This window comes from Tasmannia lanceolata, unplaced genomic scaffold (assembly GCF_043159265.1).
Source record: "Tasmannia lanceolata isolate RefF3 unplaced genomic scaffold, GAP_Taslan_0.1 ptg000037l, whole genome shotgun sequence".
Classification (NCBI taxonomy): domain Eukaryota; kingdom Viridiplantae; phylum Streptophyta; class Magnoliopsida; order Canellales; family Winteraceae; genus Tasmannia; species Tasmannia lanceolata.
In genome coordinates, this window is record NW_027518714.1 from 9298763 (window position 1) to 9321643 (window position 22881).

At 39.0% G+C, this 22881-nt stretch overlaps 2 protein-coding genes across 2 annotated transcripts; both read right to left on the bottom strand.

Annotated features, from left to right (window-relative positions):
• Nucleotides 1-1346: 1346 nt before the first annotated feature.
• LOC143860680 (uncharacterized) lies at nt 1347-7876 on the bottom strand. Its single transcript, XM_077371456.1, has 8 exons — nt 7468-7876; nt 7245-7325; nt 6889-6948; nt 2565-2608; nt 2317-2359; nt 2165-2236; nt 1988-2089; nt 1347-1882 (listed from the first exon to the last, which is right to left on the bottom strand). Exons 1-8 carry the CDS (start codon nt 7834-7836, stop codon nt 1763-1765), a joined length of 891 nt encoding a protein of 296 aa, XP_077227571.1. The 5' UTR covers nt 7837-7876; the 3' UTR covers nt 1347-1762.
• A 4632-nt stretch (nt 7877-12508) lies between these two features.
• On the bottom strand, nt 12509-14686 carry GPAT1 (glycerol-3-phosphate acyltransferase 1). Its single transcript, XM_077373479.1, has 2 exons — nt 13825-14686; nt 12509-13585 (listed from the first exon to the last, which is right to left on the bottom strand). The coding sequence occupies exons 1-2, from the start codon at nt 14533-14535 to the stop codon at nt 12668-12670; spliced, it is 1629 nt and encodes a 542-aa protein (XP_077229594.1). The 5' UTR covers nt 14536-14686; the 3' UTR covers nt 12509-12667.
• Nucleotides 14687-22881: the final 8195 nt, after the last annotated feature.

Consider the following 22881-nt stretch of genomic DNA (forward strand, 5'->3'; position numbering starts at 1 on the left):
ATGTCGATAGGGCTAGAAACTACTTTGAAATTCTCCCTCAATATGTTCTTGAAAACTTTGACTATTCTGGCCTGCCCAGTTGTATCTAGAGCTCCCACTAAAATTCACTTTTAAGGGCATCAAGAGAAGGCCGCACCCATCTAGCCACTCCTGATTCTAAATGAGGCAGATTTATAAAGATGTATTTTCAATTATGGCATGTTCGCAATTGAAGAGCCTTAAAACTCTTTCCTTGCAAGAGCTCAATGTATGATGGAGAGTTTCCAATGCTCCATAACATAATCATCTAAGATGATATTTGATAAATATCTTTCCTTTCCTTTCCAAACAGTCCTTTCAACCATTTGGAGAATGGATTAATTGTTGATGCCTAAGTGTCCAAGAAACTTTGAAGTGAATGAAAATGTGATCCAAGGATTCTTCCACCTTAGACTACATCGAAGGCACGTTTGGCTATCATGATTTTTTTTCCTGGGATATTGGCTTCCCCAATGGTGAGGGACGGTGGGAGAGGGATAGATAAGAGAGGGACCGAGTGAGGAGAGAGCAAGAAAAGCCTGAAAAAACCAGGAAATAAAAAACTCTATTCAAAATACAATCTACTTTTTCCTGATTTTTTAGCCACTTCTAACCTTCAACTCCCACCCACCTTACACCTCTTTCCTACTCCCACCCACCTTACACCTCTCTCACCACTTGCAGACACTAATTTATCATGGGAAAAAAAATTCCTGGCTGCCAGACATGGCTTAAATAGAGTTCAAATTTTACATGTTCCATTTTTCCTAACAGACACAAGAATGCTTCAACACATTTCTTCTCTTTTAACGTAAGACAAGTCCCCTTGGGGATCTCGAATCGTAGACCTCTTCTATCCATCTGCAAGTGGTCCTTGTGGCTGATAAGAAGAGTTGGTATGTTTTCTTCGGGCCAATGGACGGGGCCAAGTCCTCAAAAAGCCCATAAGCCCGTGCAAAACAGGATCCAAGTGAGGGCTTTCAATCGATCGCAAATAACATGTGATGTTATGCAACTCTTTGCCCTTTCGTATTTTATGAATGATGGTACTCCCAACCCATCTAATTAATTAATCTTTGCCCCAATCTAAGACACAAATCCTGAGCATCTCCAAACCTATGCCACTCCAGTTCAACAAAAACAAGTAGCCTAAATTGCTTTTCTCATGACTATTCTTAATACAGCCATTCTTAAACATGGACTCCTCAAAGTAGTTTTGTAAGTACTCAGTTATTTGGTATTTACTCATCAAACCACTAAAAAGAAAGTAGCATTGTGATGAACTAAGGGCACCCATTTTTGTAATACAAACACTAAAACCATTCGGCTGTCAGAGCAACACAAAAAACTTAGTCATACATGAATCATGAAAGGAAATAGGGCGTCGTAAATCTGTCATGTTATCCAAAGGTATAATTCTCACGAGTAAAACAGTTATAAAATGTAGTATTATACATACAGCGAACAACATGGAGGGTGCCTTAGCATGAAACAATGTGTCTTCTTAGCAGATCTTTAAAAGATCAATTTTGTATCAATGGTCTACTTAGGGATGCTTGGTAGGGCGTGACCTCACAATAAGTCTTTTGATCGATCCGGACCATCTGTTTTATAGGTCTTGCGCTTTGGATCAAAATCCTCATGTTGTTTAGTTTCTGACCGCCCATGTTCATCTATCTTGGAATGCATCAAGACAAGTATTCATGATGTCCAAAAGGTGATCACAATTTGCATCAAGCCACCATCATATTGCCTTCTCCAACCACCTTGGTAGTGTCAAAGAGGCCTTCATCCCAAGTTTGGAAAGGAATACAGCATATAAAATGTGTAGCAAGAACACAAAGAACCCACAGTTGAGCATAAGCTGTTTCAAGAAGGTTCAACATGACTCAATTTCAGTGCATGAGAAACTACATAAAACTACCCAACAAAACACTAGAAGGGAATCAAAAGGTTTATTGGACAATACCACACTTCCGAAAATAGCATAAACTGCCTCCATCGATGGAATTGTGTTAATGCCTATAGCTGCGAGTATGTAGGAAAGAGAAGCATGGATATTTATGGTGATCTGCAAATGAACTGCAGTTAGGAAATTGGTAAGAGACATTGGAAATAAAATGCATAGAGACAATTCAATGGTTACCACAGCAAGGATATTTTCTCTTATTAAGAATGAGGATATTAGAACAAACCCCATCGCGCCCATGGCACGAACCTGCATGTTAAACACCATTATCAGAAATTCATACAAGACTAGGTGTAAGGAATTTGAGATATAGGGCGAATGAAGAGTACAAATGTGCACAAGACAACTGAAAGACCCCAATTTGCCCCTAACCTGAGAAGAAAAAAGAACACAAGTACAGTCCAATTACTGAATGAGTGTGAAACAAGAATATCCAACATGAAAATGCAAAAAAAGAAAGAAAAGAATCTGCTAATTAAAAAATGCATTCCTGAATAGCCACAACAAACGTCCAAGAAGAACTAAAGGCATTGGAGCTGAAAGAGAAGGAAAGTTGTATGATGTTAGCATTCTGTACCTCCACAAAGAACCCATGGCCAGACCCACTAATCCATGCATAAGCTGCAGATAGAAAGACATTCACAAGAGCGAAGTCACTGAGCAAGAGTTCTACTAGAACATTTCATCCAGCTGAAGAGAAACAAGCCAGAAGGATAAAATGGAATAGAGAGGCAAAGAACTACGTGCACAAGTGGAGGCAGTGCAGGTGTCCGTGAAAATAGGACCAATTCATGTAGCAACATTAGCAGTCATTTTTTTATGAAAGATGACAAGATTTTATTGCAAAATAAAAATGTACAAGCTAACTAAGAAGATCCCTGCAGTCAATCTATCAACGCATATACAAGTGTTATGGCAACGTGAGAAAGGGATATCTAAGAGTTGGCTGTGATGAATAATTCAGGAATATAAAGAATGTCGTGCTCCTCAAAATCAAAAGTCAAAGCACAGGAATCAATTGTGGTGATTGAAAACCCAACCTTGGCTGTTCATCTAGAGATACAACGACATACATACATATGCATGTATATGCACAAATATTATTAGGGAAACAATATGAAGGCATGCTTGTGTCAGGGGTGTCCAAAACAGACCTCCTAATATTGCCATGGATACTGAGATTGGGGTATGTTTGTCATTTTACGAGAAGGGATGAGGGTGTTCTTGTCAAGAAAGCAGTCATTAATGCATCATGCGCGTGGCTTATTGGGGAGGTCTGTGAGGAAGCTCTTTGACACGGGCGTGTCTTTATAGCAGCTCTCTACTTCTTATTATGTGATGCAGTTTTTCTTTATTTTCTACATACTTCTGTCTCTATAAGAGTGTGCTTTTAATATTAGTATATTATTAACATGGATGGGCAGGTTTTTCAGGGTTTTTAGGCTTCTATATGTCTGAAACGGGCATTCATGTCTGTCCAAGCTGCAAGGGATGGAAATTAATGGTCTGAATGTGTTTCATCAATTCAGGCCCAGTGGCACTACTTGTGTCTAATTTGGTCCTTTTGAAATAATAACAGATGGCTCTATTAAAATGGGAAACAGAATTACGGATGGGACAGAGGTTGCCCTCCACCTCCTGTTGCGGCATGAAACATCTCTTAGACATCTATCGCCAAAACAAAAAATGATGTCCCATTAGCATCTCTCAACACATGAAACACTGAAATACCAGCTTGCCAAGTTTGATGCATAAAAGGGAAAACAATACTACAAAAGGGGCGGAGATCGCCGCAACAAAAGCATCTCTTTTGAGTTCACCCTAAAGAATTTGCTGCCTCATTAGAATCTCTCAAACATTAAAGACAGAAATATCAGCCACTCTAAACATGCAGAATCTAGTCTGGTTTGATGCATATACAGTTGTCTTGAGGAACGTTTGTCAAGGAGGCAGGAGACCACACAAACTGTAAAGAAGGGTGCGAGACCCCAGTAATTGCAGCCTTGGTATGTCCGGTAAGAAATCAAAGATTACCAACCATGCAAATGCCTATAAGGTTTCAGTCACAGAATTTCAAAAGAAAAAAAATGGTTTCAATACCAGAACTACAGCAAAGGCCAAAGGTCTGAAAAGGAGATCTTCCAAGTCTAAAACCAAAACTTAGGGTACGGACCAAAGTTGCCAGAAACGCCCAGGAAAGTGGGAAGCGCACTTCCCCGGGCGTTTTGGGAGTGGTAAGTGCCACGCTTCCCCAAATGAGGAATATAAAAGAATAAAGAAACATTTATGGTAAAAAAAAAAGGGCGATGATATTTTCACCCCCCCCCCCCTCTCTCTCTCTCTCCAGTACGCATGTGCCCCCCCTTTTAACGTGATTCGACGTCAAAAAGCGTTAAAGTTGCACACTGTTCACGTTATAAGGGGGGAGCATGCGTACTGCAGAGGGGGTGAAAATATCATCTCCCTAAAAAAATCATCCTTTTTTTTATCTATATATGAAAGACTACATATCTAGCCAATAGCGAAGAAAAAACCCAAAAAATAAGGATGCAAATCAGATGTATCTGAGTCGCATGTCACACACCATAATCTATTGAGTCGGGTAAGGATCCTGGTTTCATAAGGCCAAACTGCTGAAAGGGGATACATGACACTAGGGGTGCAACTCAGGCTGGGTTGAGGCCAACCTGAACCCGACCTTAGGAACCATTTACTCAACCCGAACCGACCGGAGTTCGACCCGACCTGACCCGAGTTCGACCTTACCCAATCCGAGTTTTTAAGCTTAGTAGGAAAAAGAAAAGATTAAAAATGTCGGGTTTCACTCGGATTGGGTTGCCCAAGCCCTCAACCCGAACTCAACCCAGGTTGGTAAAACTCAACCAGACCCGACTTTTTTTCGGGATGAACCCGACGGGTTAGGGTTGAAGCCGACTCGAGTTGCGCCCCACACCATTACAAAAGACCTTGCTATCGAGTTGTTGCCGACAAAATGTGGAAAAATCAAGCAAAAAGTGTCAGACTGCAAACAGGAGAGAAATCCCCTCCAGTACATTCCAAGAGAGGAAATGACTCTTTAGAGGAGAGCAAGGATCACTGCTAAAGGGCTTGTAGTAGCACTAGAGATACTATAGATGTAAGGAAGAAAATGTGGAAAATTGTGACTCTCATGGGTCAACCCAAAACAAGAGAATTGCTGAGGATTATTGATATAGCGCATATGACTTTCACAAGAAGGTATTTGTATAAAACCATAACAGGAAAGGTCCCCTTTGGAGCTAAAATGCGATCACACATCAAAAAGCCTAATGAAATTGAGAAAAAATAGCTCTCAGAACTGCTAGATCTCCCTCTCCCTTGGGTTTGTAGGCAATGACCTACCTAGCAAGATAAACTTTTCTCGCTAGATCAGTACCATCCAGAGAAAATCACACTCAACTCTTCCCAGCTTATCTACAGTTGAAAACAAAATAGTAAAAAACTTGTGTGTGTGTGTGGACTGGGAAGTTGAATATGGCTACTATTAACAAGTGATTCTCTTAAGGAGTGATAGGTAACAACACTTCCAAAAATCCCAAACTGGGGCACCAATCCTGCTTGTCCAAAGATCCAAATTTGGGGAGGCCTCAAGTATTTCATGGGCAGCATGATCATCACATACAATATATATATTTTTCTAACAAAGCATTCCTTTTGCTTCATTACATTATGAAGAACCAGCTCAAGCATGCCTCTCTTACAGATGATAGAAAGGAGCACATTCATATACAAGCTGGACCCAACAAATACGTTCAACCAATTTCTCAGACTATACAGAACATGCACACAATCTAAGAGTAAAATATAAATCATAAGCAACCAGAATATACCAAGGACATACCATTCAAATAATAATAATAATAATAAAATAAATAAATAAATAAATATATATATATATATATATATATATATATAGAGAGAGAGAGAGAGAGAGAGAGAGAGAGAGAACGGTTCCTACACATGTGTAGATAAGTTATCTACACACTAGCTTAAAATACAGTGGGGGCCACATTATTTGGGTGATCCAAACCATTCATTTTTAAGGCCCTCACATAGATAGGGTGTCCATAAAAAATAAGATCCATAGGATCATCCTAGCCATTCGAACTGTGGAGGCAAAAAATGGACTAATTTGTGAAGGTTTAAAGACATCTATTTTACCTCCACAAATCGTAGGGTTGGGATGATCCTATGGATCTGATTTTTTGTAGACACCCTATCTGTGTGAGGGCCTTTAAAATGGATGGCTTGGATCACCCAAACAATGTGGGCCCCCACTGTATTTTAAGCTAGTGTGTAGAAAACTCTCTACACATGTGTAGGAACCGTTTTCTCATATATATATATGAGAGAATATAGGAAATGCTCTCTCTCTCTCTCTCTCTCTCTCTCTCTCTCTATATATATATATATATATATATATATATATACCAAGGACATGCAAAAGGAATTTCAGACTCACAAACAGAATGCATTACTATAGGAGATGGATTAGCTTCCACAAACAACTGAAATTAATCATATTCTTAACAAATATAAATTTTAAGACAGCAAGCCTGTATCATTAACTGCTAGAAGCTACAGATGTGTCCTATTAAGACCAACCTTAGTATAAAAAAAATGTACTACAATTGGCCAACCTTCAAAATTCCAGAATATATCACAACACAGAAAACAGTAACCAAAACATTTGATAAACTTTGACCGAATACAACTTAAGCACGACGCCCCTGCTTTACATATACAAGTAATCCAACTCATTCTGAACAAGAAGATCCTCAAGCTATTGACTACTCATCGACAAGAACCACAAAAAGAATCAAGAAAGAGGCTTTGAAATGAAGAATTCTAAACATGCTCACCAGATATGTAGATGCCTTTACTGGACCAGACAAGGTAAGCAATAACATAGCAGTAGCCACCTGGTCAAAAAAAATAAAAAATAAAAATTATAATAAATAAAATAAAAAACTTCCAATAACAGATAAATTTGGGGGAATGATATCAGCAACCATGTTTTGATATTTGCACTAACTCATCTTGTCTTTTATTATTTAAAGAGCTGTCAAAGGTTATTATAGTTCCCAAAAAGTTCTCACAAGCCAATTAATAAAGAAAATACAAGCTGCGTTTGTGCGATTATAAAAACATGGTTGTGCTGATATCATTTCCCTAGATTTATTGAAAGATATGCTATCTGATCTGATCTAAGACAAACCATAGTTTTTCTACCAGCTGCAAGACCCCATCTCATTGAAGAGATTACTATCGGCAATGAGAAGAAACAACCAAAATAGTTCTGCAAAAATGCAAAATCTGTTAACAGAACCCTAATTTTCATGCACTGACTAAATTCCAACTCAATTGGGATTCAAAAATCGCATTTTTAGTTTTTTACAACTGAAAAAACAGAGGACTGAAAAAATGGAGAAAACCCTAACCTCGATAGCGAGAGAATTGCTCAAGAAATAAGCTAATCCGGTAATGGCGGCGAACATTGAGCACTCCACAAGCCTCAGTGTGTTCTGATAAACAGCTCCGTTGGTCGCTAGGTCTTCGAATCCCATTGAAATTTGGCTTTCGGGGTATCCGTCTGAAACTGGAGTTTCGGTGTCGGAAATTCTAGGGTTTCGGAGACCGTGTCTGTGAAGAGGAATTGAGGAAGAAAAGGTTGCAGAGAGAGCATGGCGATGGGGATGAGATTTCGATGCGTTGGGAAAGATGGTAATGGTGAAAGAAGGCGGAGAGAGAATGGGAGAAAGAAGGGGGTGGATATGGAAAGGCGAGGGGTGAATTTTTAGAAAACTCATACCCTTTTCAGAGAGAGAGAGAGAGAGAGAGAGACTTAGAATTTTCTGAAAAAAAAAAGTTTGAAAAGGAAAAATATTTATAAAAGGTTCTGCTTTTTTTTAAGATAAGATAAATTCAACCAATCGTATTCAATTTTTACTGAGAGGGTACCCTCAATATATGATAATAGGAAAAATTATTAAAAAAATACAAAGTTTTGTCTAAATTGTGAATAAAGGGTAGTGATTTGAAAATTATAAAAAATGTGTTGTCAGGTGAGAGAAGATGGCTTTTAGGACAAATATACCCCTCCTACCTCTTTTTTCTCTCCACTTTTTCACCTATCCCTATACACTTATTACCTTCTCACGTACCACCTTTTTCTTCTTCAAGGCTTTTCTAACGTGAAAAACTTCATGAGAGGGCTTTGAAGGTTGCCATTTACCTACCACCTTCTTCTTCCTCAAGGCTTCATGGAAGGTTTTTGAAGCTTGCCATTGCCATTGTAGTTTTGGAAAAAAACTCAATTGCCAACGTTTCCAAGCTCCATTGCTATTGTACTTTTGGAAAAAAGCCCATTGCCAACGTGATATAGCTCCATTGCCATTGTAGTTTAGAAAAAAAAATCTACATTGCTTATTTGGGTGATAAACATAGCTTCGGTTAGGTTTAACATCTTCTCTTCATGTTTTCATATTTTTTGTGCTTTGGTTTTTTCACCCTATTTATGAGACTCTTTGTTTGGTTGCAATGTTTATCTTGACCTCTCTCTATCTCTCTCTATGTATACAATCATGTTTGGTTACATGTTAGACCTAGTGGTTCCGGGGTAGAAAATGTGGTTCCCTAGTGGTTCCGAGGTATAAAATGTGGTTCCGTAGTGGTTCCGGGGTATAAAATGTGGTTCCGTAGTGGTTCCGGGGTATAAAATGTGGTTCCGTAGTGGTTCCGGGGTATAAAATGTGGTTCACTAGTGGTTGCTGTGTATAAAATGTGGTTCCATAGTGGTTCCGGGGTATAAAATATGGTTCCCTAATGGTTCCGAGGTATAAAATGTTATTCCCTAGTAGTTTCGGAGTAGAAAATGTGGTTCCATAGTAGTTCCGACGTATAAAGTGCGGTTCCCTAGTGGTTCCGGGATATAAAATGTGGTTCCCTAGTGGTTCCGATGTATAAAATGTGGTTCCATAGTGGTTGCAGGGTAGAAAATCTGGTTTCCTAGTGGTTCCAGGGTATAAAATGTGGTTCCCTAGTAATTCCGGGGTATAAAATGTGGTTCCCTAGTGGTTCCGGGGTATAAAATGTGGTTCCCTAGTGGTTCTAGGGTATAAAATGTGGTTCCCCAGTGGTTCCGGGGTAGAAAATGTGGTTCCCACGCCGGGTCGACCCGCGGGTCACCTGGATTTTTACCATATTTTTTAAGATGTTTTTGGGAAATGTTATCCGCATTACCGTATTTTGATGAGGACACTCCCCACTTTATTAAAAGTACGGTATGGCCCGCACCATAGGATGATATAAACCTTCCATTAGATTGGCCACAGCCTAAATAGGTTGTGCCCCAAGAAGCATTTCCGTAGGTTGATCCTAACCCTCTAATCAGAATGTTAGAGGGTTGGTCCTAACCCTCTATAGATCGGAGGGTTTGGATCAACCTATGGAAATGATTTTTCAGACACAACCTATTTAGGCTGTGCCCATCTAATGGACGCTTTGGATCATCCTATGGGGGGGGCCATACCGTACTTTTAATTAAGTGAGGAGTGCCCCCATCAAAATACAATAGTGTGGATAACATTTCCCTTTTTTGTATAGGAATTTGCTAGCCACCTTCGCCGAGGCAACTTCTCGGCTTGTGGCCCATCCTTTGATGCAAAGATTGGGGGTGCAAAGGTGGCTAGCAAAAACATAATTGCAAAAAATAGTAATCATTACGGATTTGTGGCGGAAGTCTAAGTTTTAAATGAAAAATTACGAAAAAATGGAAGCAAAGTAGTAAAATTACGAAAAAATACCAAAAGATGCACTAACATATGACAATTACCAAACTACAAAGTCCGACTGTCTTCCGTCGGAAGTCCGAAGGTTTGTTCGGAATGGAATCAGTATTTTGGTTATATACTGGCTTCCATTCGGAAGTCCGAAGTTTTGTTCGGACTTCCGACGGAAGCCAGTAGAATATGGATAGTTCCAAAGATTTTTATTTTCAAATTGAGTACTAATTCTAAGGATAATAGAGATATACATTGTGATCTTAGTGTCATGCAGACAACCATAAATTGAAACTTGGTTTTGATGTTTTGGAATCCAAAAAATGCAAAGAAAATGGATTTATCTTGAAAATGGGAAAAACAACAAAATTCAATTTTAGGCTTAAAATTCATTTTCTTTGCATTTTGTAACACTGCTTTGATAAGTTTATCATGAATAAACCCTCATGAATACCAAACCTGTTGTAAATGGCAACTTTCAAAACCCTTCCATGGAGTTTTCCACGTTAGAAAAGTCTTGAGGAAGAAGAAGGTGGTAGGTGAGAAGGTAACAAGTGCATAGGGATAGATGCAAAAAGGTAAAAAGAAAAAAGAGGTAGGAGGGGTATATTGGTCATAAAAGTCATCTTCTCTCACCTGACAACACATTTTTTATAAATTTCAAATCACTACCCTTTATTCACAATTTAGACAAAACTTTGCATTTTTTTAATAATTTTTCCATGATAATATCCTATTTTTCCATTTCTAGATTTTCTCTAAATTTTGGAAAGAAATTTTTTTACTAAGAAATTTTTTTACTAAGAAATTTTTTTCCATAAATTTTTTTTTCTTGCAATCCAAACATGGTAAAGGGAATGATGTTTTCACATCCTTTTAGTTATCAGAAAAGTGAGCATACTCGGTCGAGTAGATAAGGTCAGCTAAAAAAGTGCGGGCCCACATCTTTTTTGTGTGATCAAAACCATTTATTTGAAGGTCTTTACCTAGATAGGGTGTCCACAAAAAATCAGCCCCATAGGATCCTCCTAATCCATCCAAATGTGGAGGGAAATGGAGAAAAATGGACAGACACAGTTTATTCACACATTTACCCATTTTCCCTCTATTGTTGGATGACTTAGGATGATCCGATGGGGCTGGTTTTTGTGGACACCCTATCTAGATAAGGACCTTTCAAATGAAAGGTTTGGATCACACAAAAAATATGGGCCCTCACTGTTTTTAACCGACCGAATAGATAGCTTATCTACTCGACCGAGTACGCTCACTTTTCAATCCTTAAAATAAAAAATAAAAATAAAAAATAAAAATTTATTTGACTTCATTTCAATCCTACCTCAAAAAGATAGTTTTCTTGTGAGTTCTCCTAATTTTATTAATGCATAGAAGATGCAATGATCATTAAAAGGAGAAGAGAAAGTCTTATTTGTTGAGAATGCTAAACTGTAGAGCGCCCTTGCAAATGGCAATGTTTAATTAGTTGTTGATAGGATTTTGTGCATCAGTTCATCTCACAAGTTTAAAATAAAGGAGGAGTGCCATTAACTAAATCTAGGTGTACCGATATCATTTACATTCCCCTATTGTTTTTATCATATTCCAAAGGGGCCAAATCTTTCTAGCCGTCAAAAGACCCGTATAAAAGCAATGCGTGTAAGCCCATTCTGTACACATTTTCCCCATGTGTTATTATTAATATCAGCCATGTTATTTTTCTTTTGTTTTTTAATTATTTCGTGTTACCCTTTCAAGGAGCAAGCATTGGGAATGAATCCTTGTTAATGTGTTCACCATCATGTCCTGTCGTATCCATGGTTTTAAATTTCGATTTTGGTATGCATTTCGGCCCTCACCAAAATCTAAATTTAGGCCAAATCCTGTAACATTTCGGTTATACTGGATTTCGGTTTCGGTCAAAATTTAAAACCATGGTCGTATGGCATGCCAAATTTGAAGAAATTTCAGAGTGATTGCATGCGAGAAGTGCTGGCACTAATACACGCGATTGGTACAGACAGTAGGGTCATTTCTTACACTCTCATGAGATACAAGTCCAGTTGAAATGTATCTTATACTTATGGAAAGTTTTCAGAGAAGAGTTAAAATAGTAACATGAGTTGCTATAGAAATGGCAATGATTTTAGGCAATATGGCTGTTTCTAGCACCAGTGCATCTTAACCAAAGTGTTCGCTACAGTATATCTAAAAAGTTTGGCACTAGTTAAACCTATGCTATGGGATTTTGCGGCTGGCTTTTGCATGTGAGAACAGCTGTTCTCACATGCAAAAGCCAGCTGTTCTCACATGCAAAAGCCAGCTGCGAAATGGTTTCTGGCGAAATTTGCTAGCAAGTCCCGTGTACTATATGTACAGCTGGGGGCCGTACTATATATGATATCAAATAAGAGAGAGGAGAGAGAGAGTTAATTATGTTTTCAACAGCGACCCACAAGGGGATTGAATGTAAGAATTAATGTATCATTTAATGCCAAGCTAAGATTCTTGGCATTCCATAGAAACCCACACATCACAATGAAAATGAAAGCAAAATAATGCAGTAAGAGTAAAAAAATAAAAAGGCACTCCCCATTTTAGACCAACACCAAGCATTTCTTATTTAAACTCCCATGTTTTGGAACTAAAAGCCCTTTCTCCTCTTCTACAAAAGCCAATACATGCCCAAAAGCAACATAAAAAATAAATTTAAAAATAAGCAGAGAGGTATATATTTATAGATTAGCTTATACATCTTCATCTTTTACAGCAACAAAAAATGAACATAGAAATAAAAATTATTACAGTAAAAAAGAAGTGGGTCTGCTCTCTCATTCTCTATCAGGCACCAATTCTTATTTTATTATAATTTTCTACTATCATTATCCTTATTATTATTGAACTTCTCTCTCTTACTCTGCACCACCCCTTCATTTCCTGCAAGCATCATATACTTGTCTCTCCTAGTAAGTGTTGTACATTCAAATCCCAAAGCATCAGCCATCTGTCTCTGTATATGGTTTGCAACCTCACAGCTGGACCTCCCCCCGGCGCATGTTAGCTCTCTGGGCACCTTCCCAAGGAAGTGCAAAGCATACCTAGGAGTTGGGTTCATCAAGAAGAAAATAGGGTCTAAGCACTTGAACCCACTAGCTGTAGTCCCATAGAACATGTTCACATGAGTATTCATTGCCACAGGAATAATCTCATCAGCTAACTCAGCAAATAAAGAACTAAACCTCAAAAGATATGGCTCCCTACATGTGGTTCCTTCAGGGCAAACTACCAAGTCCCCTTCACTCAGCAACTTTTGCATGGCTTTTCCATCTTGCTCTCTGTCTCTGGTCAGTCTAACAGTTCTTATGGGTGCAATAAGCTCTGATACTTTGCTTAGGCTGTAAGTGACTGCAGTCACTGGTTTTCCAATTGTTGTACTTAAAAATACAGGATCCAAGAGAGTTCTATGAGAACAGACATAGAGAACCCCCTTTTTGTTACCTGGTTCTGATGAGTTAAACAACCCCTTGCATCGCACGCTTACACCACTCCAAGCTCCTACATCAAGGGCAATCTTGTAAGGGAGAAGGATCCCCACAAGCAATCTAAAGATGGCTAGAAAAATCCCTAGAGGAAGCCATAAAAACATGCATAAGGTGGCCAAGGGTGTGGGCAAGAAAGCTAGTCTCCCATCATGAAATACCAAAGGTTTTGGGTATTTCTCTCTTGGCATCACAGAGTTTGCACTGCTCTTTCTGTCTTCCTTGTTCACCACGTAAGCTTCCTGTCATAAACATGTCACGGTATCTGTTAAGAATGTGTAAGAAATGGGAATGTGTCATGCATGCATAAACTATACTCATTGACATAAAATAAAAATGATATAATAATATGAAAACCCTGAGGTTTTGCATGAATGTAGAAATGGGCTTCTCATGCATGAAATCAAATCATTAAAACCATGAAGAAAATTCCTCTGCCTTTTTCCCTTGTTTAGTTTATGGTTGAATTAGGTAAGCATACCTTGCATAGGGAGATGAAGAGTTGGTCATGAAGACTGCTGCCTCCAAGGCCAATGTCAGGTTTGCTCTCTCCAAAGAGTTCCTTTACAGCCTTGTGCTTCACAAGCAGACCAGAAGTGAGAAAACCTGTGAAGTAGCCATGAACCATCTGCAATTCAGTCCCAACAACATTATCCACCTTCAAATACTCCTTTAGAAACCCTTCAACCATCACTCTAGGAACACTTGTGAAAACAACCCTACTCCCTGTTGAAGCCAACAATTCATAGGCCTGAAGGTTGAGATTCTCAAGAAAAAACTTGGGTAAAACTGCCCTTCCAACACTCTCCACATCCTTCAACCTAAGGCCACAAAAGGAAATAAAGATCATGACCCTCAACCCAAGCTCATCATCCAAAACCCACAAAAAGGGACATGCTAAAAGCAACAGGAAGGCTCTAAAAATGCAACCCCCTTCAAAGGCAAGCAACATGAAGTAAGGAAAAAAAGATGTGGATCTTAACAAAGTGCCATGAAAGTCACAAACCAAAGTCTTGGTTTCCCTACGTTCTGTGGGGCACTTGCTTACACTAGGGTAAATGGAAGATTGGTGTGATCTAAGAGAAGGGTTCCTAAAGAAGGACCCATATTTCCCTATCTTCCTAGCAGCCCTATATAATGAATTTCCCAAGAGTTGGCACAAGACCCAGTCTGCAACCTTAAGCAGAACCATCTTTCCTCCTTTTTGGGTTTCTTTTGGAGATGATAGTGTTGCTTGTTGCACAGATATATAGGAAGGAGAAGAAATAAGGAAAGACTCTATTGTAATAAAAGATGTGGGGAAAGGTTGACCAGGTCATTTGGTTCTCACACCGGCTGCATTAATTGCACCCCAACATACATTTGCTCTTTTCTTCCTTCCTGGCAAGGTAGGTTGAAATGTTGGTGACCGCCATGGAGTTTTGACATTTCTAAGCAATGAAATATTTGAGACTATATTTTACTTTAACTAGTTATACATATCTCCTATTCCACATGGGGTCTGTATGATTATCATGACACCTCATGAGTGAAATTTCCTTCAGAAGTTCACCAAACTCCCTCCAAGAAACCCAACAGGTTAGATTTTATATGGCTTTTCGGATTCAAAAGTTCAAAACTCACCTTCTCCACCTACATTTGAATGGGTTCAATATGCCGTCGGATAGAATTCGGATTGAAGATAAATTAATCCAATCTATCAATGGAATAGAGAGTTGGAAACACATGAAAGGGACTAGCCTGAGGAAAATAAACGAGAGAGATGTGGCTTGTGCTTTTAAGAAAACTTATTGTTTCTTCTTTCGAAGAAGGTAAAGCTATCTTTGAATTCGCAACTCCAGTATCACCGTCCGATTAGACTATGGTTTTTAATAGGATTACAAGTTGTTCAACGACCTCGAACGAGACTGGAAGAAATTCACTTTCTATTGTTGACCGCATGTTAAATACAATTAACATTTTTCTGTGCCATTATAAATGAGGTTGTGTGTTCGAATTGTCCAAAACCCAGCCCCAAGGGCTCCCAATTGGATCCATCTCACCCAACTGAATTCAGCTTTCCTTTGACTTTAAATTTCTCAGTGCCATTATGAATGAGATTGGGCGGCGATGTGGATACATCAGGGCACCCTTGCAGCTGGTTTTTACATGGGCGACCTTCAGTTCAGTCCCAATTGGATCCAACTCACCAAGTGAATTCCCCATTCCTTTGATCTTTTATTATGAAGTTAAAAAATAATAATTTTGAAAACATGGTAAAACCCAATTTTCTTGTAGTGTCCAGCCCATTGGCACCGCTGGTGGATGCCAATGTGAAATGAACATTCCAAATGAATGATCCCGGCACCCATGTGCCACAAAGAGCTATAGTTTCACATTGCACTATTGTGCCATGAATTGTGTTTTGGATCAAGGGAGATGAAATAAAGAAGGGATTGCAGTTATCTAACAAGGAAGCGGGGGGCCACACGACTAACCCCAACGTGATAAGGTTTGTAGTTGTACAGTGAGATGATGTGGGACGTTTCAATATGGTGGGCCCTACGATAGATGAGCCACGCTACACAATTTGTCCACGTTCGATGATATGTTTGTTTTTTTAGTTTGATAATTGATTATTGGAATCGACTTACTTCGATTTGCATTTTGAGTTGAAAACTTATAATTTTGACAACGGCTGATAATCAGTTTTGGAACCCAAAGGCCCAGTTTGTTTAAGATTATGAGTGCAAAGCCGATTATTGGACTCAAAAATTATGTTTAATTTAAGTCGAGTAATCGGCTTCGCATTCACAATCCTTTATCATAAGCAGAAACAAACAGGGCCTAAACGTAATTTGGAATTCAATAATCAGTTTTGGACTCAAAAACAATTCTCAAATTCAAAAACGAACATGCTAGCGGTCAAACTATCAGGACGGTGGATGGCACGACTTTTGTAGCTTGGACTTTGTTAGTCGCGATGGACCCACGATTCTCATTTGTATTGGTGCCGTGTAAACTTATCTGAAATTTGAGTAATGGAGTCCGTCCAAAACTTAGGTGGGCAATTATAGATCATTCAGATCTACGGTCAGGATTGAAGAGAAATATTAACGGAAAAATTACTGAATTTGCCTATTCTTAAGTGATTACTAAGGGTTATAAGTGTAATCATTCCATCTTAAGTGCTCTAATGAAAAATGAATGCTTTACTGTAGCCTTGATTAAACGCATAAGGATAAGTTGTTAATTAAATTGATTTGTGATATGATTAGATCATGTCAAGTAAGTGTTAACAGTTATGTTACAATTTTTTTTTTCCCGAATGGCAACAGTTGTGGATTTTAGAATCTTGGATTTCCTCAAAATCTTAGATGGGAGACGAGAGAGTAGGATCTTTCCATCGAGATAGAGAGTAGGAGATCGTCCTATGTTTCCAGGTTTTAGAAGTATCAATCTCAGGATGGGGGAGAGAATCCTAAAGGAAAACGATATGGAGAGCGAGAGTACCACCTAGCAGGGGACTTGCAATGAAAACAGCCCCTAACATACCAATTAGGCCTAAAACCGGTAACAGATACGACAGTGACGTAAGAGCCGAGTTGGAGGAGCCGAAGTGGATGAGTTGAATCTTGAGGAACAAAAGTGAAGGAGCTGAATCCTGCACAAGAGCGAACGAGGTCAGAAGACCAACCCGGAGTGTTTCTCCGGACAGGCCCTTCGACACTCAAGTCAGTATGAGCAGGAGTGTAGAGCTAGTTTAAGAGTGGTGGGTGAGAAGTTATTACCCTTTTTTATGAGCTTTGGAAGCCCTTTTATAGAGGAAAACCTGGGGTAGTTGGGGAGTTATTATCCCAGGACAGGTGTCGGCCAGCTATAGGTTCGAGTTCACCTACTCTGCGGTAATTACCAAACTACCCCTGCTGACGTGGGATCTGCGGTGGGCCATCCTCGGGCCACGTGTCGACAGCTAATAGGTTGCTGTTTTTATACCCCATCAATACCTATTTCTCTAAATTGGGGATTGGTATCTATTGTCATCTAATTAATCATCATCCAGAAAGGAGAAAAGTAAGGAATGCAGGCTGATGTATGGAGTAATTACAGATTGTGGGCACCTATTAAAACAAGAACAAAAAACGGGCTTATCTTCAAAATCGGGTTGGAAAAAGACCTTGATACCCTTCTGACATCGACAGAAACATCATTCAACTTCCTTTTTCATTACTGCCTATTAAATTGGCGTGCTTCACAAGGCTTCTTTTGGTTCGTTTGAATGCGTAATTGAACCGAAAAACCTTGGGTTCGTTTCTATCTTGGCTGTCGGAAATAACTAGAGACGGATGGATGCTTGACACGTGTTGAAAAACATTTTGGAACGCTGACAACCCAAAATACATCATTATCTTTTCTCACTTCTCTTTTGGCTTAGAACGGTAACGTTATTGAATACGTCTCTTTGGCTTTGGGTTCGTTTCTATCTTTTTACTTCTCTTTTGGTTCTCACTTCTTCTTTGGTTTATAAAGGTAACGTTATTGAATACGCCTCTTTTGGCTTAGAACAACGACATTATTGAATATTTTATTATTTCTCACATCTCTTTTGGCTGAGAACGCCGCCGGATTCAGGAGTACGCCGCCAGAATATTAAAGGGTATGATGATGAAAATAGGGTGTACGCCGGCGGAAAGCGTAAATAATGGGGTAAGCCGGCGTAAATAATGAGGACCGAAAGAGAAGGGAAAAGATTCTAAGCCAAAAGAGAAATAATGGGTACGCCGACGTAAATAATGGGGTACGCCGACGGAAATAGGGTGTACACAGGTGGAAATCAAGGGTACGTTGGCATAGATAAAGGAGACCAACAGAGAGGGGAAAAGATTCTAAGCCAAAAGAGAAATAATGAGTACGCTGGCAGAAAGCATAAATAATGGGGTAAGACGGCATAAATAATGGGAACAAAAGAGAAGGGAAAAGATTCTAAGCCAAAAGAGAAATAATGGGTACGTCAGCGTAAATAATGGGGTACGCAGGCGGAATTCATGTGTACGCCGGGGGAAAGCTTAAATAATGGGGTAAGACGGCATAAATAATGAGGACCAAAATAGAAGGGAAAAGATTCTAAGCCAAAAGAGAAATAATGTGTATGCCGGTGTAAATAATGGGGTACGCCGGCGTAAATAATTGAGACCAAGAGAGAAGGAAAAAAATTCTAAGCCAAAGAGATGTATTCAATAACGTTACCGTTCTAAGTCAAAAGATAAGTGTGAAAAGATAACGCTGCTCACTAAAGTATTCAATAATGTTAGCGTTCCAAAAAGTTCAAGTTTTCCAACACATGTCAAGCATCCATCCATCTCTAGTTATTTCCGACGGCCAAGATAAAAACGAACCCAAGGTTCTTTCGGTTCAAATACCCGTTCAAACGAACCAAAAAAATCCTCGTAAAGCGTGCTAATTTAATAGGCAGTAATTAAAAAGGAGGACTATGTCGATGCCAGAGGGTATGAGGGTCTTTTGACCACTCGATTTTGAAAATTAATCCGTGTTTCATTCTTTTTTTAATGGTGCCTGTAATCCGTAATTTCCCCAAACATCAGCTGTATTCCGTACTTTTCTCTCTCTAGAAAGGTACAGAGGATGCAGTATCAAATCAATCATTAGACATCCCAGGTCGAGGTAAGTTCTTAATCCAACTTGTATCCAGTTATATTTGCATACCGGAACTTGCTAGACAATTTCGTGGAAATGCATTTCGCGGCTGGCTTTTGCATGTGAGACAGTGAGAACGGCCACACTAGTTGACTTTTTGGCAGATTTTGTCTTGTTCGTTTAATTCATATGAGGTGGCTGTTCTCACATGCAAGAGCCAGTGCGATTATTGCCTAGCAAATCCCTTACTTTAATTCTTAATAGTTGTGGAAAATCAATTTGATTAGATTTATTTCGAAGTAGAAGCCTCGGTATATAAAGTGGGGCCGACCACACTATATTAACATTACAGTGAGGCGACATAGTGGGTCCCACCTCTGACTACTTAGACCATCTATTGAATAATCCTGACAGCCAACACACAGTATTGTTTTGTCATTGAATGCGAACCATGGCATATATGTAATTTTCCACGGTCAATATTCAATGACGAAAAGTACACATGTCCAATGGTGCTCTCTTTCGCTTCCCTCTGGCTAATCAAGGCTTTAAATTTCGGTTCCGAAATTTCGGATTTCAGTGAGGTGAAGACCGAAACCGAAACGTTCCGATTTCTGAAACCAAAATTTACCAAATTTCGGTCGAAATTTTGGCTAAACTCTTGATAAAATAATAAAATATTAATTTTTTATTCCTTTAAAAATTTTCAGATAATTTTGGCCGAAATTTCGGCCCAAAAAAACAACATTTGGAGCGCTTCTACCGAATTTCGGCTAAAATTTCAGTTTTGGTGAAGACTGAAATTACCCCCGAAACTGAAATTTTAAACCTCTGACTTATGCTGGTAATGACACATCTGAGTACATGCCGCCCAACCAAACACAACTACCCTATTCTACGAGGTAATTATATCCTACCTGTTGACTTTTGTTCCATGACTCTAGTGCAACCAACCAGAGTAATTCCATGTTTTGATTAGGGTGGCTCACCGCGTGGGTGAGCCATAGAAAAATAACGACAGATCCAAAATCTTAGCCACCAAATTAAGGTGATTTTCACCCGTTAATTTTTGATCGTTGGCTTTAGTCGACTTGATTATCTAGGTAAGATAGTTGGTGGCCATGATTCTCAGGCGATGATCTAATCTCAATTATTGCCCAATCGATGCCCCTGATCCGTGTATGAAATCCCACTTAGGCAACCCAAGAGGAGGGTGAGTTGGATTTCTTTGAAAACTTTATGAATTTAAAAACTTTGTTTGCACTAGTTTTAGTTTGATTAGAAAAATTAAGATATTTAGCTTTACTTGGTGAATGATTAAAGATTACAAATATAATGCAAATCCCACAACAAGATAAATGATTAAGATGAGTGGTTTCGTTGAGGCCCTTTATCAAATACTTTGTGGAACCCTAGTTGATCTACTATCTTTAGTTCCTTTGACAAACAATTTGTGGATGGTTCATACAAGTAAAACAAAATTAAGAATAAAGTTCAACCACAAGAGTTAAGCACTTACCATAAGAGTAGAGAGGAAGAGACAAGAGGCTTGACACAAGGATTTTTATAGGGGTTCGGTCTTAAACCCAAGACCTACTCCACTCTTCTCAAGTTTGTCTCCTTGAGGATTCCACTAGTCTTCTTCCAAGGAACTTAAGTACGGTGTTCTTTCCGTCAAGTACAATCCGAGCGTCCAAGCTCCAAGGGTCTTAAATACGGCGTCATTTGTTGCCAAATACAATGAAGGGAAGAAGTAACAAGCTCTCTTCCTCTTTGTAGGCTAATACAATATAAAGCTCACGATACACTCTCAAAGATGATTACACGTAATGCCTAATCCAATCTCAAAAGAATTCCTCAAGATCAAAGCACAAATGAGATGGAGAGAGATTTTACCCAAAAATAATGGCCAAATGATTTTTAAGGGTTTATTGGAGTTGGAACATGTTCATCATTTTGGTTTGAACCCATACAATGGGTATATATATATAGTCTCAACATAATATGACCGTTTTGGGGGTATTTCGATTATTTTCGGGTCAAAGAATAACTAGCCGTTGTAGCCACAACGGCTACATTATTTGTGTTCCAGGTTGTTTTTTCGAAGCTCCGAGAAAATTCTCAGAATTCCGAGACTGGTTTTTCAGTAATCTGCTTCCAACTTGTAAAATTCATATCTCCTTCATTTCTCATCGGATTTTGACGTTCTTGTACTCTATGGATATGAAAAAAATGAGAGCTATCTGTTTAAAAATATTTAAAAATATTTTAAAAAGTTTTGATAGGATTTAGTTGATGGTCCAGGTTGTTTCTTCGGAACTCTGTTTTGTTCAATGTTGTGTTGAATACCATATGGGTCCCAACATGTTGGTACACTACCATGGCCATTCACTTATCCATTTAAGTCCTTAAAGGGTGTGTTAGTCTCTTTGCAAAATATATTTTTAAGGGATTTTATGATGTGCCTTGATAAGAGAAAACACAAGAGAGATAGGTGATACAATCTACCCTTTTTACCACTCTCTTGAATGAACTCTTGAGGTAGCCATTGCTTAATCTTCTCTTTGAGTGCATGGTTTGCTTTGGGATCTTCAAGGTTGAGCTTCTTATCTTGACACCTTCCAAGGATGATGACACCATTTGGTTTAAGCTCTTTTGCAAGTTGTTGATCCACAAGCTTTGGCCTTCATTGATATTCCTTTGTTTGTTCAATGCTTTGAGATTGCTGATGTTGAGCTTCTCCTTGGTTGATCCTCCAAGGTATGATTGATCCAAGTATGCTTTAGCTCCTTTGCATTGCATTTAGTCCATCTTCAAGCATAGGCCATCAATGGTATGTTGGTGCTATCATGGATTAACCTGAGAATTTTCTGTCCATAGCACAACACTCAAGACAAACAATTAGTCCATAAACGACTAATCAATTGCGTTTGTTAATCATCAAAACAAGGTGATTGAATGAACCCATGGGGAACTCTTGGGCTAACAGTGTACACGTGTATGGTGGAGATGGTTGGAATGGAAAACAGTTGCATTACTCATTAACTTAAAACAATGAATAGAAAATGCAAGAAGAAACCCATCCTTTTAAAAATAAGATGATCCCATCCCCAAGATCACAGTTAATCCGAGTCCTACGTGCATTTGATCAAGTGAACAACCACAAGTCTGGACCATCTCCATAATCGGGAATCATTGTCGTCTCCATGTATTAGAATGGAGATTTCCTTTAATAGGGTAATCGGAATAAGAAAGAAATGTAATGACTATTCCGATTCCTAATTCTGGCAAATCCAACTCACCCTAGGGTCTCTATTTTAGACTCCTCCATTGGCTTCAGGACGTGGTGATCAAAACACTAAGGGGCTGTTTCAATACGTGGATTTTAGAATCTTGGATTTCCTCAAAATCATGGATGGAAGACGAGAGAAGAAAGAGACCATCTGTCGTTTTCTGATTTCTCACCCTTCTTTCCGTCGAGCGGGAGAGTAGGAGATCACCCTGTTTCCAGGTTTTAGGAATCTGAGGACGGGAGAGAGATTTCTAAAACCTGGATTTCTTACTTAAGCCCTTTATCTGCAACCTACTTCCATTGTAAAATCTAGAATTGTAAACACTGCTTTCAAACTTGAAACCTGGAATTTCTGAAATCAACATATCCAAATGCCCCTTAAATATTCTTCAACCGGCACCTTTTTTATCCGTATTAACTATTTCGAGATACGAGGAATCACGATAATGTTTTATTTGGGCCCAGCGGGTTCGTGTGACGCTAACGAGGCGGAAGCGCGAGCTCCTATTTGGACTCCGCACGAGCTCCTATTTGGACTCAAATCGTATAAGTTCAACTCCTCAATTACCCTAATCATTCAAAGGGATTCTACAAACGTAGTTGCATGGGCCT

Coding starts and splice junctions, on each gene's coding strand:
- LOC143860680 (XM_077371456.1), bottom strand. CDS start 7,836: ATGAGTTTTCTAAAAATTCACCCCTCGCCTTTCCATATCCACCCCCTT. Junction 2,360..2,564: donor GCCATGGGTTCTTTGTGGAG/GTACAGAATGCT, acceptor TTTTCTTCTCAG/GTTAGGGGCAAATTGGGGTC. Junction 2,090..2,164: donor GAGAAAATATCCTTGCTGTG/GTAACCATTGAA, acceptor GTTCATTTGCAG/ATCACCATAAATATCCATGC.
- GPAT1 (XM_077373479.1), bottom strand. CDS start 14,535: ATGGTTCTGCTTAAGGTTGCAGACTGGGTCTTGTGCCAACTCTTGGGA. Junction 13,586..13,824: donor TCTTCATCTCCCTATGCAAG/GTATGCTTACCT, acceptor TGTTTATGACAG/GAAGCTTACGTGGTGAACAA.